The following is a 20457-nucleotide window of genomic DNA, read 5'->3' on the forward strand; positions in this document are numbered from 1 at the left end:
TGTCGGCAGCTGCTGCATGTAACTAATAAAGTAACTTGTAATCTTACTTTGTTACTTTTAAAATCAAGTAATCTGTAAAGTAACTAAACTACTTTTACAATCAAGTAATCTGTAAAGTAACGAAGTTACTTTTTCAAAGTAACTGTGGCAACACTGGTCTCAGCATAGGTTTAAACGGTAGGTAGGGGGTTTAAACACAACATAAAAGTGAACCACTGTCTTACATGAATATTTTTTAACATTTAAAAAAAAATCGATAATGCCTTTTTGAAAATCGATACAGTATTGCAAAATAAAATATTGCGATACTCAAGTGTATCGATTTTTTTTCTTACACCCCTATTTAGCCACACAGTCAGCAGTTGGAGCAATAAGGACTTATTAGGTTCTTAATCAGGACAGTTTAGCAGTTTCGTAAAGAATTACACTACTTCTCAGCGTCATTACTCAGTCAAATCTGAACACACAGGCATGATATACTTATTTTTGGATTGCGGGGGTGGACGAAAAACATAGACACGGACGCCGCTACACTGAACACAGAAGCCGTGCTGCTGGAGTGTCGGGGACCAAGCATGAAAGACAGGACAAAGGTGTAAAAAAAAAAAATCATTTCTGTAATAAAGTTTCAAATTTTGGGTCCAAATAGCAAAATGAATAAATCATAATATAACATAAGATACTAGAAAAACAAGAAAAAAAGAAAGGTAGTACCAAGGTCAAACAGAAAAGATTTCAACTAAGCAATAAATAAACAAAATTGTAACTTAACCAAACAGACCTAACCTCTAAAGGAATGAAATAAATTAAACATCTAACACACTTCGTTCTGTGCGCTGTCCTTGTGATAGACTATTGAAACGTGTGCACCCAATTTAGGAAACAAATGTATACTTTGAATAATTATTATTAAAGTTTATTTATGTAGGGACAGATACATAAAACATAGATAGGCTTAAACGTATGTATACTATGTATCATAGTGTTTTTAGCTGAAGCTAATTCACGACACTAGTAGGGCTTTTGGTTAAAAAAATAAAAGTACAGATTAACATTATTAAAAATAAGAGAGAGATGAAATAAAATGGAATGAAATGAAAAAGGAAAGAAAGTATACAGAGAGAGAGCACAGTGTAAAAACTAAACACGAGAGCAACATTGTTCATGAATTAGCCACAATTTGGTATAATAATAATGTGTGTTATGTGTGTGGTTTCATTATTTGGGAAATGTCTGGATGTAGAAATGTGACCATGGGAGCTTGGTTAGACCCCTGGTTTAATTCAAACTAGGGTTGGGCGATGTCCCCTAAATTCTATTCCCCTAAAAAGCTCATATGTCATTACATAAATATTTTTTTCTACTACTATGGGCCAACAGTTAACATAGAAACGATTAGACATACATTTAAATGCCCTCTGTAAATGGTGCCCTGCTGGTAGGTTTTACAACTTGACCTACTTTGACTTAAGTACGGTGCAGTAAAGTCAATCAGATGTCCGTGATCTGCGTAACGACAGTACAGTGGGACGTTTGTCTTCAACAGAGCGACAGTAATAACCTAACATACCATCATTACTGAGTTTAAACTACATTATCGGGGGGCATCACAATGGTGGCTCTCCATCGTGATGTCGATGATATCGTCCATCGGCACAACCCTAATTCAAACCGATTTACCAGGAGCTGCCTACTCCATGGTTATTCACATTTTATGGGCAGTGCTCTACAAAAAAATAGTTAGTCACCACTCAGTGTGGGTTTTTACTTGTTCTCGATTCTGAGTGCCACTATGCCCCCAACATGGCGAAAATTAGCTTTAACAGGGAGGATGCAAGAACATAGAGAACTGGAGTGAGACATGACAACTGGTCGGACCCACAGAGACTACATCCGTTGCATACGAAATCAGCGTCATTACCGTATTATTTTGCCTCTCATTTTTTATTCCCTCTATTCCGTGTTCTTGGGTCACTGCTTTCATCACTAATGAGCGACTGTAGGCCTCACTGAGCAGCAGCTTGTGGGGGGCAAAGAAGCCTGTCCCGTCTTAGGCAGGAGGAATGGACAGCGGCAGAGGGAACGCTAATCAAGAGTTGAGCGGGGGAAGTAAGAAGGGATGGAGGGAAATGATAGAAAAGAAAAGATGGGAGGGGAGGGGAAAAAGAAGGGGAAAGAAAAGAGGTAGGTGGATGGAGATGAGGGAAACGGCAACGCTGAAGGTACTGCTCTACTACAGGGAGAGCCGTGAGCTGTGCCATCCATCATCAAACTCTCTCTCTGTCTTTTTCTTTACACGCAAGCACGCACGCACACACACACACACACACACACACACACACACACACACACACACACACACACACACACACACACACACGTGCGCCCACACACACACACACACACACCTTACTAGCTTCCTGCATATTAAAACGGATATGCAAGGTCACAGCCAAATGCATTTTTGAGGCTTTATTCTTGAGCACATCAGTGTAAAGTGAGTGGAGAGAAGGCTAGAAAGTGTGTGTGTGTGTGTGTGTGTGTGTGTGTGTGTGTGTGTGTGTGTGTGCGTGCGTGCGTGCGTGCGTGCGTGCGTGCGTGCAAATGTATCTCCCTGCTTATAGCCTACTCTCCATTGAGCTTATTGTCTATACACTATAATATCCGTCTCACTTTGTCTTCTTCAAATATTGATCCAGCTATCACACTCCACATGCTTTACCTGTTCATTTCTCTTTACCGTTTTATCTGGGGGAAAAAAAAAAGGGTTTTAAATATTAATGCACTCAGCTGTCACTACGCCTGGAGCATTTAGTAATCGCTGGTCGTCTTGAGTGATCCCCGCTTTCAAAAATGGAGTCCGTCGAATGGAGCCCCGCGGGTTGTGCTTAGCGAGGAGAAGAGGTAGAAATGACAACTGCCGCTGGAACTGTCACAGGAATAATGGACGTGATGGCAGGAGGGGACGCTGCTAGCAATTTGAGACGCACCCTCTCATGTTGTCATACTGTAACATCAGTGCAGGGGCAGCAACTTGCCTGAGGGAACAGAGTGAAACTCATCAGTCACATATCACACACACACACACACACAAACACACACACTTCAAGGCGGTAATGGAGCAGAAGAGGGACTGTACATATTTAGCTGCCATTTTCAAGTTGACAGAAATATTCTGGCAGGACTTTTTGTGTGCATGTAAGTCACCTCTGCAAACCCAACTTCATTTTTGTCACAATAGCTACAAGTACATAGGTTTAGTTAGACATAGACATTTTATGGAAATACAGTAATATTTGGTTTCTTAACGAGAGTAAATACTTGTACACTAAATATGAAGCCAGAGGCGTCAGTTGAATAGCATAGCTTAGCACAAATACTGGAAGCAGGGGGAAACAGCTAGCCTAGCTCCGTACAAAGTTATCCAAAATGGCTGTGTAAAAACCATAAGCCATGTTTTTTTACAGAGAGTTATGTGCTGAAACATTCAGCACGCTTACATACACACCAATATTCCACTATTATTCCGAATATGACAATATTCTGAATGTGATGCAGATCATATAAACAGCATATTCCTGAATTCTGAATGAGGCCTTTTTCTGAATATAGCATTTTCCGATTAGGACATATTCCGGTGTTATTCGGGGTTTTAGAGGCATTCTTTGGACATGTATACCAACCCGGTCTCACGCCAGGTCACGTTATTTTGATTGATAAATTCGTGTACAGGTTACGATTTTGACGTTTTTTTCGTGTATATGCAACGACTTTTGAACGTGTACAGGTCACGCTTTTCGAAACTACTCTGGGGGACGCGACAACGGGGAAATGAGGCGCCACACGCCGGCCAAAACAACGGGACGGGCCGCCACTCGCGATCCACCCGCGCAGGGGCACACAACAACGGGGAAGTGAAACACCACAACGGGGAAATGAAACGCCACAATAACGAGACGGTTGGGGTTAGGGAAAAAAAAGAACGGGGAAAGGAACCATCACACGCGGGACATGCCGACAAAGGAACCGCAACACGCGGGACAAAGGTACTGCCACACGCGGGGCGCGATCCCCGGTCTCCGGGGTGAAAGTCAACTACTCACTACCGTCAGCGTTCTGGGATCACGAAATATGCTTCCAATTAAAATGCATTGCTTTCAATTTCGTAATCGCCACACGAAAAAAAACAGCATTTACGTAACCTGTCCACGACTTAATAGATTACAATAACGTGACTATATAACGACCTGGCATGAGACTGGGCTGTGTATACAGGGCATTTGGAATATGTGTCTCAGTCTGGGTTTTTACCCCAGTTTACAGCCTCTTGCCTGATGAGAAGGAGAAACACAGCTACTTTGAAACATTATCAAAGACTTGGATATCAACAGGTTTTTGGATATGTGCAAACCTCGCTACGCCGATCTTTTCAAGAAGCTGGTTGAAGGAATGAAAGAAGGACGCTGTGTTCGCACGGTCCAACAAGTCCGCCGCTGCTGGTGAACTCTGAAAAAAATCCTGTTTTGCACGGCTACATGTAAACGGGAACATTAGTGGAATACTCACTTTCATTAGCTACGTAAAAAGCTTAGTCGGAATATCGTCTTTTTCGGAATTAGGGCAAAAACCAGAATATTATGTACGCGTAAACATAGTCAATGTTTAGTGCCAAACCTATTCCTCCATAAAATCAGAACATGTGCTTTTTACACTTTGGTTTTGGCTATGTTTTGTACAAACAACATACCGTACATTGATTATTGAGCTTCAGAGGTGATGGTAGGTGGATTCTTTTACCTTTGGTCAGAGCCAGGCTAGCTGTATCCCCCTTGTTTTCAGTCTTTATGCTAAGCTAAGCTTACCATATCTTTAGTGTACAGACATGAAAGTGCTATCAATTCTCTGCAAAATCTGAAAGTCACCACCAATAAAAAAAAAAACTGTGTATTGCAGGCCTATGTGTATATGCATTTGTATGCATATGTCTACGTGCATCGCTTGTTTGTGTGACTTATATTCAAGTGGAAGGAGAGCAACCATTAAGGTCATTATTGACACAAATTATCATCAGAGAGATGATGGATGGCAGTGCTCTTTCTGTATCACTTAACTCCATCCCTTCCTGCTTAGGGTTTCCTGCACGAACTTTGATAGTCAATGTAGTAGAGGCTCAGATAGGTGATATTGTGAGTAATATTGGTCTGCTGGCAGGTTGCATTTAGGTCATGCAGGAAGCTTAAAGTGTTATTCTGTTTCAAAGAACAGGGAGCAGAAAATAATGTAAATCAAACACACTAATTCAGATGTAGTGTATGGGAACCGCTAATGTCCGTACATACATGTACTATCATAGCACGTCATGTAGATATTACACAGAATAAAAGAGAGGTTTGACCTGCTGGTAAAGCTAGAGTCGGGATCACCAAAGTCCGTAGGAATCGCCCACTGGGCAACACGTACGTCTGTTAAAAATGTCATGGCAATTAAGCCAAACAGTTGAGATATGTCAGTCTGGACCAACGCGGTGGACCGAATGACTAACCAATGCTACCTAGAGCCATGCCGATTGCATTGGCCAAGTGTAGGTGATGTTTTAGACTTTTTAAACATGGTTACAAAATTAGGTTTGGATATGGCTAGGTAAAGTACATTCTTGTGTGTAAGGTAAGGGGAAGTTCATGGTCAGTATGGTGGGTCAGAATCTTTCAATCAAAGTACTTGTCTGATCTTTGAGCAGTGTCTTAAACCAGACACGGTAACTGGAGGGACTGCACACAGTCCGACAAGCATGGCGGCTTCAGACCACAAGTGGTTGCTTGTCAGGAAAACGCATTTTGTTTTAGACCACTACTGCACTTTTTATTGGAGGACAGTTCCATAAATTCTGCCCTAGATATTTGTCGTTTGTTGCACAGTTGCTTTTGGTCAGCAGATGGTGCAGTTTAACCCTTAGAAAACTAAAATGAATCATATTATTTTATCATGTTTATTTCTTTCTTTTTTTTGCCCTGCACAAAAGCTTAATCACATTATCAACCCAGTGTGCGTTTTCACCCTACTTCTAAAGACAGCCATTATTACCAAAAGCTGGAAGAATGCATTTTATATTCTCTGTCAGCCTCTCTCACCAGCATATATTTGTCTTCTCATCGTGGTTTCGTCTCACAGTTTCTTGGTGAGCTTATAGGTCAATCCATCAATATGTCTATCTTCCTTTTATTAGTTAACCCTGTCTGTATCTCCTGCCCTTCTTTGATCACTATCAGCACGTCAGCATGTTTAATTGTGTCTCTTCCTCTATCTTAAAGTTCCCGTGTGTAAGGTGTTTAGTTGTTCATTATCAAAATCTGTGTTGCCTGTTCACAAACTTGTCCTTTTTTCATGAATATTTACCACCACCATCAATTCCAAGTATTCCCATTGGCTTAAAATTTTACATTTGCGTTTGCATGAACTGGGATAGACGCTCCATATTCATGCGGCATCTTGAAATATGTTAGCTGGTAAGGGACATACAGGACATACTGCTCCACCTTTCGCGTTTTTGCCCACAGGTGCTGCTAACGCTCCTAATGGGTGTCGTAGCTTCCCGGCCCCCGGCAAGTTTGAAGAAGGAAACATGGAGGACCACACGTATTCAGAATAGTCTTCTTCTTCTACGCCCAGAAAAAGAAAAAGGATATTGAAAAGAGCAAGACACTGGCTTTTTGAAGCATAAAGGCTACCGTAGCTGTAATACCTACTTTGAACTGCGTGGTGCGAGAGAGTTGATAGCGATATATGATCTCAACGCTAGATGGGAGAAATTCCCACACATTGGACCTTTAAAAGCTATTTCGGTCTTGTGTATATACTGTGTTGCAACCACAATCTAACTGCCTGTGATGACAAAACTCTGTGTCTCTACTGCTTTGAGAAAGTCCTCTAGTTTTGTCTGTCTTCTGCGCTTGGTAAGACGTAATTGGATTAGAACAACTTATTGTGGTTTACTCTGGTTTTCTTGTATCTGATAAACACAGGAGCCATGCGAGAGGGAATTAACAAGTGGGACAGATCATTCTCTCTCGCTCTCTTTTTTTTTTCTTCTCTACCTCCCTTTCTTCTATCTCCCCCCCCCTTGTGTTTTCTCAGTTTGACAGAGCCAAGCCACACTCACGGTGATTACAACTCATTAAACGCCCTTCACGGACTTGTCTGGCTGGAATAAACAAATAGAGGCTTTAATCCAAAATAGATTGGTGAAAATGCAGCCACGGTAGGTAGGGGTAGAGGGATCTGGGACTGAAATGGATGAGGAGGAAGGTGTTAGGCTACATCTACACTACTACTTTTTGGTTTAAAAAAAATGTATATCTTTTTGCTATGCTTGCGCTCGCGTCCAAAATATTATGGCATTTCCGAGGCCCTGAAACAGAGACATATGGAAACACGGCTGCCCCCCGTTTGGTTTGAAAACTCCGGGGTTGCTTTGTGGTCCGGACGGGCACAAACGGAGACCTATGGGAATGTCAGTCAGCCGTGTCGGTTAGGTTTATATACCTTTTGAGTAACAGTTCCACCTCGTCGTCGGTCCAAGCAAGTAAATCCCTGCTCTTACTTTTCACCATTGTTGTTCTTTCTCCAAAGTATTTTCTGGAGAGTTCCTGTGGAGGTAATTAGCGTAGGCTAATTATTCCAAGGGAAAGTTGATCCGGCTGAGAAAATTGCCCGGCGTAGGTGTTATGAGTTTTTCTGTCTGACAGAGGCTTTTTGTTAACGCACACCCTGCAGCTGAGGTGAGATTATCTTGCATGGCAGCATGGTGTAGTTAAAGGTAATTAGAATTCACATGCGTGGTTATGCTGTCAGGTGTGATACAGCTGCGGTGGTAAATGGTGGCGCTCATTACTTTAGCACGACATTATGGAAGTTTTTCTTCATGCATTTCTCTCGTGTAAGATCCGAAAACTCATGTCGAACATCACAAAGTGTGACACATATCGCCACCAGGTTAACTCTAAAGGTCGGACAGAAGAAGTGGAGGACCTGACTCAAACCTACTCGTGAACGTCAGTAAGACTAAAGGGATGATAGCGGACTTCGGGAAGAAGAAGGGGAAGGAGCTACGCCGCCCCGTAATATCAACGGGTCCGCGGTGGAGATGGTGGACGGCTTCAAGTACCTTGGTGTCCACATCGTCGAGGGGCCAACCTGGGTGCCGGTGTTGTAGTACTCAAGACCGGTCTCAAGACCCCATTTTGAGGGTCTCGGTCTCAGAATCGACCACAATTTTCACTCGGCCTCGTCTCGGTCTCTGATGAAGAGGACTCTGGATTTTATTTCAAGACCGGTCAAGACCACAATTCCAGAGATATTACTAAATTGCCTGTGTATGGTCTGATTTATGTGTTAACATCACTACTAAGATTGGATGTTAAACGTCTTGCTTCAAATGGAACTAGTAACTCGACTCATTTCTAGTTTGAAATGCGTTACTGTTGCGTTACTACGTTGATGCGTTACTTCCTACTTCTAACCATTGAGAGCGTTCCATCTTATTAAATTGTGTCCATTATGGTTTTGATGTACAGCTATGTTTACTGTGCAGGCTGCCTTGATGCTTTAAGCAGGAAATAAAAACAGACATTAGACACTTTAATCATTTCTAATAGTTGCTCTGTGATGCTGGATCAAAAGCTATTCACAAAATTACAAGGATACTGAAACAAAATGGATTTGCAGGTTTGCTGCTTATGACAAACATTGGCATAGATGAAAGACAGAATTACAGAGCTCTTTATGAAAAAACAAATAAAAAAACAAAAAAAATGATGTGACCATCACATCAGAAGGATGTTTTTTTTGCCGATGGAGCAGCGGGTGGCAGGGCTGGAATCATTTTGGTTGGCTGACCTATCACGTATGGAGTTCTTGGACTATGACACAGCTTTATTTGTTGTGTTTGTCATGCCATGATTCATCACAACCTCGAACCCCATTATGTTGCACACGTTTTCCATTTTGGTTCTTCTCTCGTGTTCTTCTTACGTAATTCCCACATTACTGCCTTTTTTCAGGACACTCATGATCTGCGAATCTAAACCAAAAAAAGCAAAAAAAAAAAAAAAAAAAGAGAAGAGGATTCTCATCCAATGGTTTAATGCACCAATTGCACTAACACTAGTCATGATCAGCGTTGATGTAGTAGTCACAGGCTGTGCTGACGCGACGACCGCAGCAAATTTTTGACAACAGAATAATCTGCACTGAGTAGTGAACACAGTGGCTTTATGGGAAATCCTGTTTGTGATTTAACTATACTAGTGCATTGCCCATTTGGAACCTGTTGGGGCCGATTGCATGGTTCCCAGTCTTTTTTTTCCCCCCACGACTTTATCTAACTAATAAGCGTGGTTCAATCAGTCGCGTGACAATAGGAATCGTTTGTGGTGTATGTGTTGCAGCACGGACCGTTTTAGAGGTTGCACCTAGAGGTATCAGAGTAGCCATGTGTGTGAGCCCACTTGTATGTTCGCTAGAGGAACCTTTAATAAACTATCGCCGGTTGGGTGACTAAACTGATATTCTAGAGTCTTCATGAGTGTTAAGAACAGAATATAACACGGTGACAGTGGTAGTGAACTTTGGCCGTGTTATGACAAAGTAACGTTAGCCTACCTTAGCAGACTCGGCTAACCCCGGCTCGGCTGCGGCTCATCTAGCGTGTCCCCTTTTATTTTCGTCTAGCCATCACACATCCAGGTTAGCAGTGTGGCCCGGGCATGGGAAGGAGGGAGGCCGGTTCAGCCAGCTGGAGAAGCAACCACAGCGCGTAGCCTTAACCAGAGTGCAGAACGGCTGTTTTTTTGGCAGATGATCACTTTTTGGCTCTTCTAGTTCTAGGGATGCAGCAACCCCCCCCCCCCTCTCCACTGATGTACTGCTCATGTGTGGGGACACACGCACAGAGATATCCTGATTTATAGATAGATAAACTGCGGATTGATAATCCCAAGCATGTTCCCCTGAACATTCTGTTATCAAACGATTTCTGAATGTGGTTTGTTTGAACATTTGAGAACAGGATCATTTCAAATGTTTTTCCCCCTCTCTCCACAGCTCTCCTCCTTCTCTATGATGTCACCAACAAAGCGTCCTTCGACAACATCCGGGTAAGAACAACCACCCTCAGACTTGTCTGTCATCCGCTAACCCCCTTTCTTCCCTTCTTTCCTATAACTCACTGCTGTTGGTTTTTGTCTTGTGTCAATCCCCCCAAAAAAGTGGTTTCATGAAGAAATTTCAGTTACTGAATGTTGATTCATTTATACCACATATCTGGCTTGGTAACTCATTAACCAGTAACCCCATGTGAAGGAGTTTTAAGTATCTGGGTGGGCTGTCTGCGAGTGGAGGCAAAAGGTCGACACACGGGTTGGTGCGGCGTCACCAGTCAACGTGGCCGTTGTACCAGACCGGTATAAGGTGAAGGCCGTCAGTCTACTTTCCAACCCCTCGCCTACCTTTTTGCCCATGAGCTTTGGGTAGTAAGCAAAAGAACGAGACTGCCGATCCAAGCAGCCGAAATGAGTTTCCTCCGTAGTGTGGCTTGGCTCACCTTTAGAGATATGCAGAGGGAACATGGAGTAGAACCACTGCGCCTTTGCATCCAAAAGAGCATGTCGAGGCGGTTTGCGCATGCGATTAGTGTGCACTGGAGGGATTATACATCTCATTTGGTTTAGGAACGCCTCAGAATCCCCCTGGGAAGAGCTGGAAGACGTTGCTGGGCAGAGGGACGTCTGGACTACCCAGATATAGGGCGGAACATTTAATGGAATGTCTATTTTGTACATAAACAAGATTCAGGAGTTGAATTCAACTCTTCATACCAGCAATACAGTGACTGGTTGCCTGAATAGAAGGGTGTAATGATTCGTGGATGCTTGAAATCACTGTTGATCCCTCTGGTGGAACAAATTCAATGCCACTTGACGGAATAAAACATACTCACACACCCTCTAACATGAACGTGAAGGTGCACGTTAATGCTGCTGCCTGTTTGACAGTCCTGTAGATGTTATGTTGCAGTTGCTTAACACAAATGACGGGTTAGCACAAACCGCTTTGGACACCTACATTGGGATTTTGCAGGAATACTTACCTTGCTTCCCCTTCATGCTGTACAAGTTAGGGTAGTGCTCACTAAAACAAATCCAAAAAAGTACACACAAAAGTACAAAAGTTCTCAAAGTAATGTGTAGAGGTGCCCATATGCTCATTCTCACAGCGGGGATGGGATGACGAACGATGAGGACCGTAAAGCGAGGAAGACCACAGGGGCAACAGATGATTCGATCAGAGCTCACTTTTTCTTTTTTTTTTTTTACCAAATGGAGCCATGTCTTTGTAGTCACAGACTGTCTCAGCCCCCACTGTGATTTTCCAGCCATTTCCTGCGCCATTTGGTGCCACTACACTCACCCCTTGTCGGCGCATCCCTCTCCTTTGATTAACGCAGAGTGGAGTTAAAAGCAGAATATGGCCATTAGAAAAGTGTTTGTCTCACACATCAAGGATAGGAATGGCTCCTAAGCCATCTGTTAGCTATTATGCATTTACATCTGGAGACGGTGTGTGTGTGCGTGTGGCTGTGTGTGGCTGTGTGTGTTTGTCTGTATGTGTGTGGGGTGCCTGTGTGACCTTAATGTGCATGTGCGCTCAGGTGTTTGCGTGTGGCTGCGCCCGTGCCTTTATTAACGGAGGATGGAGAACATTCCCTAGAGAGGGACACAGACACAGCTGAGCTTCTCCACAAACAGCTGCTTACCATCATTATGCTTTCAATAGTTTGAAAAGTTTTATAGATCACTCTAGCAGGTATTTATAGCCTCCATGCTAATGGGGATGGATAACAGAGGACAGACAGGCAGAGTATGAACTTCAATGTAAGTCCGTTCAAAATTAAAACGTGGGCACAACCAAACATTTCAGCTGTCTTCCCCTCATCAGCTTGGCTCTGGTCACTTAAACTTTTGATCATTATTGGTAATTTCACCTATAATAATGGGGGTGCTAACACCACACCAAATTTGACACTTTAAAGTCTCTTACTACTTTAATAACGTCTCTATCCACTACACAGCACAGCTAGTTTCACCTGTTACTCTCGTTATTTCCTTCTTCCAGTGGTGAAGAACACCTGTTTTCATTCAACCAACATGATGACTGGTGTGGTAACTGCACGTCAAACGGCCTCCTAAATTACCGTATAACCGGTTGCAAAGGCTATTTATTAAACGGAGTCCGACACAGTCACTCCAGATAAGCACAGTAGGGCTACGTTCACTTCCAGCTGACTTCACGAAGAACAATGAGGGCAGAGCACCATCACTGTTCTCTTCTATTTACACCGAATATTCTTAGGCTAGCTCAGCTATAAACACACGGGGAAACACTGATGTATGAAACTGCCGATTGAGATTAATTTACTTCTTAACCAAAGAACACTGTTCCGAACACTGTTCCGAACAGTTCCGGCCCACTTTAACCCCTGCTTATAATTACAGGGGTTTCCGGAACAAGAGAAACGTACAAGACAACTATAACTCACCAAAATCCAGAACCTACTATTACCACGACCTCTTAAAATATGTTCCACCAAGTCCAATCTTTCATCGAATTCTATGAATGGGTAAAAAGGTTGGATCTTCAGAATGTTCATTTTTCAACACAAAGCCGCGCAGCGTGTACTCTTTCAGCCTCATTTCACAGAACACAGCACTGTGGAAGCAAATCCCATACGTTTCTTAATATTTATCCACAGTCCTAACCAAGACATTTAGCCTCCCACATGAGAAACTAATAGAGCTCAACAGCTTGGTTCTGAAAGTAAAAAGTTGGAAGTGCGCCCTCGTCTAGAAGAAGTCTCCCGGCTAATCCTGCAGTTGGAGAAACAAGCAACTATCTGATGTGATCTTACCTAGCTACTGCGCATGTGCTCCTCCCAACAAAGATGTTACAGCAGTGAGAGGTCTCACTCTGTAGCTAAAACAGAGACCTGAACATACAGGGTGAAAAGAGGAGCTGCAGCAATGTGCAGTATAGCAAAAATATGGTGTTTTTTGAAAATTAAACCATGTAAACCTATTCTGGTACAACCTCAAAATACAATTATGAACCTGAAAATGAGCCTAATATGGCCACTTTAACCATCCAAGGTAGACTGACCACGAGCTCCGAGGTTGTGAAACAAAGGTTCATGCCCCTGTAGAAGCTACAAGTCCGTGATATCAACATTCGTGATCTTAATGGATAAAAACTACACTACCCACAATCCCAGGCTTAACAGCCACTTTTCTTTTTGGTGGAACTCGCTGTTGCCATGGGAATCTTTAACGAACCCGCGAACGGCTAGTGCGAGCTTCTACCGTTGATTGAAGTCTATGATAGTTTCTGTTCACAGTCTTGTACCGTTTTTTTTTTGCGCAAAATCAACTCTTTTATGGTCACGATTTATTTCGTAGCTGGTTGGCTTGGTTCCAGGCTTAAAACCCTTTTATATAAGCATCTAATGAAACGTCAATGGAGATATTGAAAGTGGGAAAACCACTTCCGGAACCAGAGCTTGTTAAAAAAAAAAGTGGGCGGTCACTGTTGAGCTCTATAGGTGAGTGGTTTAAATGCTGCCTGCTTTGCCACTAATGTTAAAATGTAAAATACAATAATAGCAGTATAATAGTTGCAGTTATTGTTATGACAATTATGTACTATGGTTTAAGTCTGTCACTGTATTGGATGGAACACCAAATTTCATCTTTAACGTTTCAGAAACGGGTCCTTGGCCTGTGTGCACTGTACTGTATAGCCCACCTTGTTATCCAATGTTACAGTATGAGCTTGCTGCTTTACTGTAAGGACTAAAAAAAACTAAACTCTAAAAAAAAAGGGTGACATACCTCGTCTCGCAGCCACAAATGGCACAAACAGGTCACGGGTCTGTGCACGTTACTATTCCCGAGAACCACAAGAGCATCTCCAATCACACTGCCAGGTATCCTTGGGTCAGTCAGAGAACACGGGAACAGGAAAGAGTGCAGATCATTTGAAATCGGAAAGCCGGAAACCATTTATAGGCATGTATAGCTGGGGCACGTACCTGCAGCACACACACGCACGGTTTGCTGATCGATTTTTAGCTTAATTTGAATTCATGAAGCGTTAGCACACGCTGTAGTCTCTGTATTGCATTTGTATTACTTCACTTTTTAAATCCCAGAATCTGGGCTCTGGAAATAAATCTTCCTTATGCTGACATGATTTTTTCTCCTCCAATGTCCTTTTTGTCATTTGTCTTCATTATATGTGGTATTAATCATATCCTCTACATGTATAAAGCATCCACCCTGCCCAAGTTACACTTTGTATGTTTCTCTATGTATGAGGATGTTAGCCTGTTGGTATTAGTCACACAGTATTAGCATAAAATGGACTGTGTGTGTGTGTGTGTGTGTGTGTGTGTGTGTGTGTGTGTGTGTGTGTGTGTGTGTGTGTGTGTGTGTGTGTGTGTGTGTGTGTGTGTGTGTGTGTGTGTGTGTGTGTGCATCTAGGTGCGCACGTGTGTGTATGTCTCAAGGTTTGTGTGTGCATGTGTGTGTGCTTATAGGTGCGTGTGTTTTTCTTGGTGCGTGTGTGTGTGTGTGTGTGTTTTTCTAGGTGTTTGTGTGTTTCTAGGTGCATGTGTGTTTCTAGGCTTGTGTGTGTTTCTAGGTGCGCGTGTGTGTGTTTTTTCTAGGTGCGTGTGGGTGTGTGTTTCTAGGTGTGTGTGTATGCTTTTTTGTAGGTGCTTGTGTGTTTCTAGGTGCGTCTGTGTGTGTGTTTTTTCTAGGTGCATGTGTTTTGTTTGGTGCGTTTTTCTAGATGCGTGTGGGTGTGTGTTTCTTGGTGCGTGTATATGGGTTTTTGTAGGTGCTTGTGTGTTTCTAGGTGCGTGTGTTTTTCTAGGTGAAGAAGGTGTAATTCCTTCAGAAAGGTTCAGCACAGTGCTGACCTATACAACCTGCGAGACACAAACACACACACACGGAAGAGCATTTTTGGGCTTGTTAATGTTGATCAATTCTAGTTACAACGGAAGCGAGCTTGTGCCGGTCTTGTCTCGCATTGCCAGACCTAAGTCCACAGCGCCGTGGAGTAAGGTTTGGCTACACCACACATACATTCTAGGATTCTGGTTTGTTTGCATTCTCTTTAAACCAATCACAATCGACTTCGGACGCAGCGACGGTGGCCCTGCAAAATAGTCTTGGATAGGAACTTAAATAGGATAACTGTTCACACAATACAGTAACGTGAGCTATTTAAATTAGCTGGATGTCAGGCTTTATCCTGGTAATGTACTTCCATTGATCCAGACTAGTGCAGGCCTACTGATATGTGCAAACGCACGCTTATTTCATATGGGTAGCACATAAGCTGGAGCTTTTTCCTGAGGTGTAGCAGTGATCTCCTTTGTCTCACCTTTCACCTGTTTGATATATTTGGTGGCCGGTCCTGTGTCACACTGGCAGGAGAAGCGCAGTGTCACTGGCAACCCTGCAGTGCACTGAAGTTTTGTGTCGAGATTCGCTGCACACTGTGCTGTCCCATACCCACCTGCACGCACCTTCTCACCATATACATGCACATTCAAAGTCTACTGCAGCACACTGTACTGTATGTGCACACACTGACGTCTCCCGTAGTGCGAATCCATTAGCAACAGGGCCTCGGGGTGAAGGCTGGAGAGCATCCGGATGATAAAGAGATGGAGACACTCTGCCCAGTGCTTTCCATCACTCACTCTCTCTCATTCATTCTCTCTTCTTTCTCTTTCTCCTCTCTCTTCACTCTCCATACCATCTGTAACCATGACCACAGCCAGCACTGCTTTCTGTCTGCCCCTTCTCCGCCTCTACTTAACTCCATCTACAGTCCCTGACAAAAGTCTTGTCGCTTGTGTACAAATTGACCTGAAGTGCCGCTGAAATATATTTCTAATCAAGATGTTTTTACAAGAAATGGCTCATTTTAATCCCAACAGCTTTAGTAATAATGTTTCAGTGCAAAACGAAACTGCCAAAAAGTATTCTAATATTCACAGCTTGGTAAAGCCCATTGAGTCAATTTTTGCAAAGACATAAGTGTTGTCGCCTTGTCATATGAGCTTCACCTGTGACTAATAATGGATCAATTAGGTCTCAGATGTGTATAAAAACAACCCCAGTACACTAGACCTTCACATCAACTGCAACTAGACCTCTGCAAACATGCCTAAGATTCACCCTGAGACTAAAGTTTTGATTATCAAGAGGCTGAAGACCAGATCCACTGCTGATGTGGCAGACACCTTCAATGTGTCTCAGCGTCAAGTACAGAGGATAAAAAAAACATTTGAAGACACTGGAGATGTTTTTGACAAGCCCAGGTCAGGCAGACCCCGCAAGACAACTGCTCGAGAGGACCGTTTGTTGGCTCGAAAATCCAAGGCCAGCCCATTTTCCACTGCAGCAGAGCTCCACGAGACCTGGTCACCTGAAGTCCCTGTGTCAACCAGAACAGTTTGTCGGATTCTGTCTCGAAATGGCCTCCATGGTCGAATCACTGCCCAGAAGCCAGCACTAAACAAAAGACAATTGAAAAACTGTGTGGCATTTTCCCACAGCCTGCTAACAGGATGGACGCTGGAAAAGTGGAAGAAGTTGGATTTTTCAGATGAATCTTCTGTTGAATTACACCACAGTCGCCGCAAATATTGCAGGAGACCTACTGGAGCCCGCATGGATCCGAGATTCACCCAGAAAACAGTGAAGTTTGGTGGCGGAAAAATCATGGTCTGGGGTTACATCCAGTATGGGGGTGTGCGAGAGATCTGCAGGGTGGAAGGCAACATCAATAGTCTAAAATACCAAGAAATCTTAGCTACCTCTTATATTCCCAACCATAAAAGAGGCCTGCAGCAGGACGGTGCTCCATCGCATACTTCCATCTCCACATCAAAGGAGATTCCTCAAGGCGAAGAAGATCAAGATGCTCCAGGATTGGCCAGCCCAGTCACCAGACATGAACATCATTGAGCATATGTGGGGTAGGATGAAAGAGGAGCATGGAAGACGAAACCAAAGAATATTGATGAACTCTGGGAGGCATGCAAGACTGCTTTCTTTGCTATTCCTATAAATAAATTGTATGAATCCTTGCCAAACCGCATGGATGCAGTCCTTCAAGCTCATGGAAGTCATACAAGATATTAAATTTGGATCTCACAGCAGCACTACTTAATTTGCTGACATATTTTTTGCAGTAACTTTTTTCAATTTCTGTATAGGCGACAAAACTTTTGTCTTGCCAAAATTTGACCTTTCCGTCTTGATTAATTGATAAAACTTTTTTCAGTGAAACTAATTTATTTCAGTGCATTAAACATCATTTGGGAGGGTTTTAGCTTTTCATAGGAGCTATTTCTAACACCAATTGATTAATTAAAAGTCAGGTTAATAGCAGGTGTTTCTACAAAATAGATAAGCGACTGTATATCTTCTGCTGCCTTTCTGTTTCACTAGTCTGCTCAACATTTTTCTTTTTCTTTTTAAGAGCAGTGCATTTGCAGTTATTCTGATGAATGCAGACTATCATGGTAAAAGTACGGAGGGAACAAAACTAATGAATAATCAATCAATCATCTTGCATTTGGCTTCAAGCCCCTTTCAGGCATTGTTACGTAAATGGGCTGGCATTTTAATTGATAGGTCTTATGTAGGAATAAGCCCCGAGTCACTTCTACGTGGTCAGAATGACAACTTTATTAGGTTGGAATTGAATCCTGCGAGGCTGCTTCGACACAGAGCGAGATTAAACCCAGCGCTTGCTCTGCCTTTTTAAGAGCACATGTATGTTACATAACAAACGTAGGCTACTTATTTCAACCCAAACCACAATCTTTTGCTAAACCTAACCATATAGTTTTGTTTCAATTCATATATATATTATATGTATATATATATATATATATATATATATATATATGGAAAGTCTGAATATATTGAATGAAAAATAAAAGGTGTCTTGCTACGGGCACGAGTAAGTACAGTGCCAAGTTTGACATTGTTTGGATTAGAAATGCAAAAGATATTGTTAAATATATATCTGTAAAAGAAGAACACATTGGCTTTTGCCGCTCTAGCCGCTGGCCACTCCCCCTCTCACACTGAGGACCAGAGACAGAGAGCAGAGAGAGCTTTGGCAGCTAAAATGTGACATACACCTCAGACCCACAAAAATGTGCAAAGTAGCACTATTTTGGACTGTCTTTGACTTAAACTTAAACAAACGACAATTCCTGAATTTAAAGGAACACGCCGACTTATTGGGACTTTGTCTTATTCACCGTAACTCCCAGAGTTAGACAAGTCCATACATACCCTTCTCATCTCCGTGCGTGCTGTAAGGCTGTCTGACGACTCCAGCGGCATCAGGCCAGCACAGAACATGCAGGTGAATGGTTCCAGTAATCCTACTGCTCCGAATAAGTGACAAAATAACGCCAACATGTTCCTATTTACATGTTGTGATTTATAGAGTCACAGCGTGTACAAAAAACAACGTAACATGAGACACAGCCGTCTTCTAACTGTAAACAAACCCGGAACTATATTCTCAGGTGGAAGAATATAGTACTTGGGCGGAGTGAAATGCTTGCAGCAAGCCTGTCTTAGAATATAGTTCCCGGTTTGTTTACTGTTAGAAGATGGCTGTGTCTCATGTTGCGTTGTGTTTTTTGTACACGCTGTGACTCTACAAATCACAACATGTAAATAGGAACATGTTCTCGTTATTTTGTCACTTTTGTCACAATTGGGAGCAGTAGGCTAGTTGGAACCAGTTACCTGCAGGATCTGTGCTAGGCTAAGCTAATGCTGGAGCTGTCAGACAGCCTTACAGCACGCACGGAGATGAGAAGGGTATGTATCGACTTGTCTTACTCTGGGGGTTACGGTGAATCAGCTAAATTCCCAATAATTCGGCGTGTTCCTTTAAGGACGTTTCAGAATCCCACACATGCAAAGCACAGCCAGCTACAGACAGCAAATGCAGGCCATCTATTTTACAGTATAAAGCGATATATATATATGTGTGTCCGTGTTTGGGGGGAAGGTAACCTGCACATGCACTCTTTTCCTGCTATTGTATTAAGTTGCTGTGAGCTGGCAGAACATAACGTAATCTTGGAGTTTATTCCTTCACAGCGAACCGGGCAGACACATCGGTTTTCATCAGACTTGCCTTGTGTCGGATTAATTAAGTCTACTGCTATCTCACAACACTAATAACATTACCGTCGCCAAAACACCCCCTGCCAATCAAATCCCCTGCTTCACCGTTAACCGTCAAGCCACTAAACCTGTATGGAAATGAACACGTCCTCTGCTGAAATGTTACATTCGTTAACGATCATATGACACACTGTGTCTCTCTCTCTCTCTCTCTCTCTCTCTCTCTGTCTCTCTCTCTGTGTGCGCACACACACGGTCCGGTTCTGGCTGATGAACGCAGATACTGCAGGTGCTGATTAGCTCTCATAACGTGCCAGTTGGGTAGCGCATTGCCATGAGTCCATGAGGCTAATGTCTGAATACTCCACATTTTCATCCACATTTTGTGATTACATTCTGAATCTGCAACGTTCTGTCAGTTAAATATAGTAGTACAATGTCTTTATATATATATATATATGTATACATACATATATATATATATATATAAAGACATATATATATATATATATATATATATCTAAATATGTATATGTATATATAATATATTTATGTATGTGTGTGTGTGTGTATGTATATGTATCAGGAGCCATGCCTTTAAACTAGGGCTGGGCAATATGGAGAAAATCAAATATCACGATATTTTTGACCAAATACCTCGATATCGATACCGCAACGATATTGTTGTGTTGACTATTGGTGCTTTCAGAAAATATTTACGCAATGAGATTTTTGATAAATAATCATCAGTAATGTGGATATAATGACTAAGTGGGTAAAGGCAAATAATAGAACAGTTACAACAGTCTGGTAAGTTCATAAAACAACATCCCTTTACTGAAATGCAGCCTTTAAAACCAGGAAAATACAACACTTATGTCATATTGCGATATTACCATATCCAAAATCTAAGTCAATATCTAGTCTCATATCACGATATCGATATAATATCGATATATTGCCCAGCTCTACTTTAAACCCTTGAACCAATATCAGGGCTTTATAGCTGCTACTTTGGCACTATGCATCATGTTGTCTAAAGAATATCCTCAGTTGCAGATTTGCACTCACTCACATGCCAAACACACACACACACACACACACACACACACAAATTTTATTGGTATTGACCAGCAGCATGCTTGGGAGCAGAGGCCACAGAGAAAAA

The 20457-nt window shown here is 42.4% G+C and overlaps 1 protein-coding gene across 3 annotated transcripts in view; it reads left to right on the forward strand.

Annotated features, from left to right (window-relative positions):
- rab26 (RAB26, member RAS oncogene family) overlaps positions 1 to 20457 on the forward strand; it is a 122989-nt gene that overhangs the window by 59408 nt on the left and 43124 nt on the right. For all 3 annotated transcript variants that reach the window (XR_003691362.1, XR_003691363.1, XM_028568437.1), the window contains exon 5: positions 10099 to 10151. Coding sequence is in view for 1 of the 3 variants with exons in the window: in XM_028568437.1 (XP_028424238.1) it covers positions 10099 to 10151 (53 nt within the window). In the remaining 2 variants the exon portion in view is untranslated. The remainder of the gene's footprint in view (positions 1 to 10098; positions 10152 to 20457) is intronic.

The sequence above is a fragment of the Perca flavescens genome, chromosome 21 (genome assembly GCF_004354835.1).
Source record: "Perca flavescens isolate YP-PL-M2 chromosome 21, PFLA_1.0, whole genome shotgun sequence".
In the NCBI taxonomy this organism is placed as follows: domain Eukaryota; kingdom Metazoa; phylum Chordata; class Actinopteri; order Perciformes; family Percidae; genus Perca; species Perca flavescens.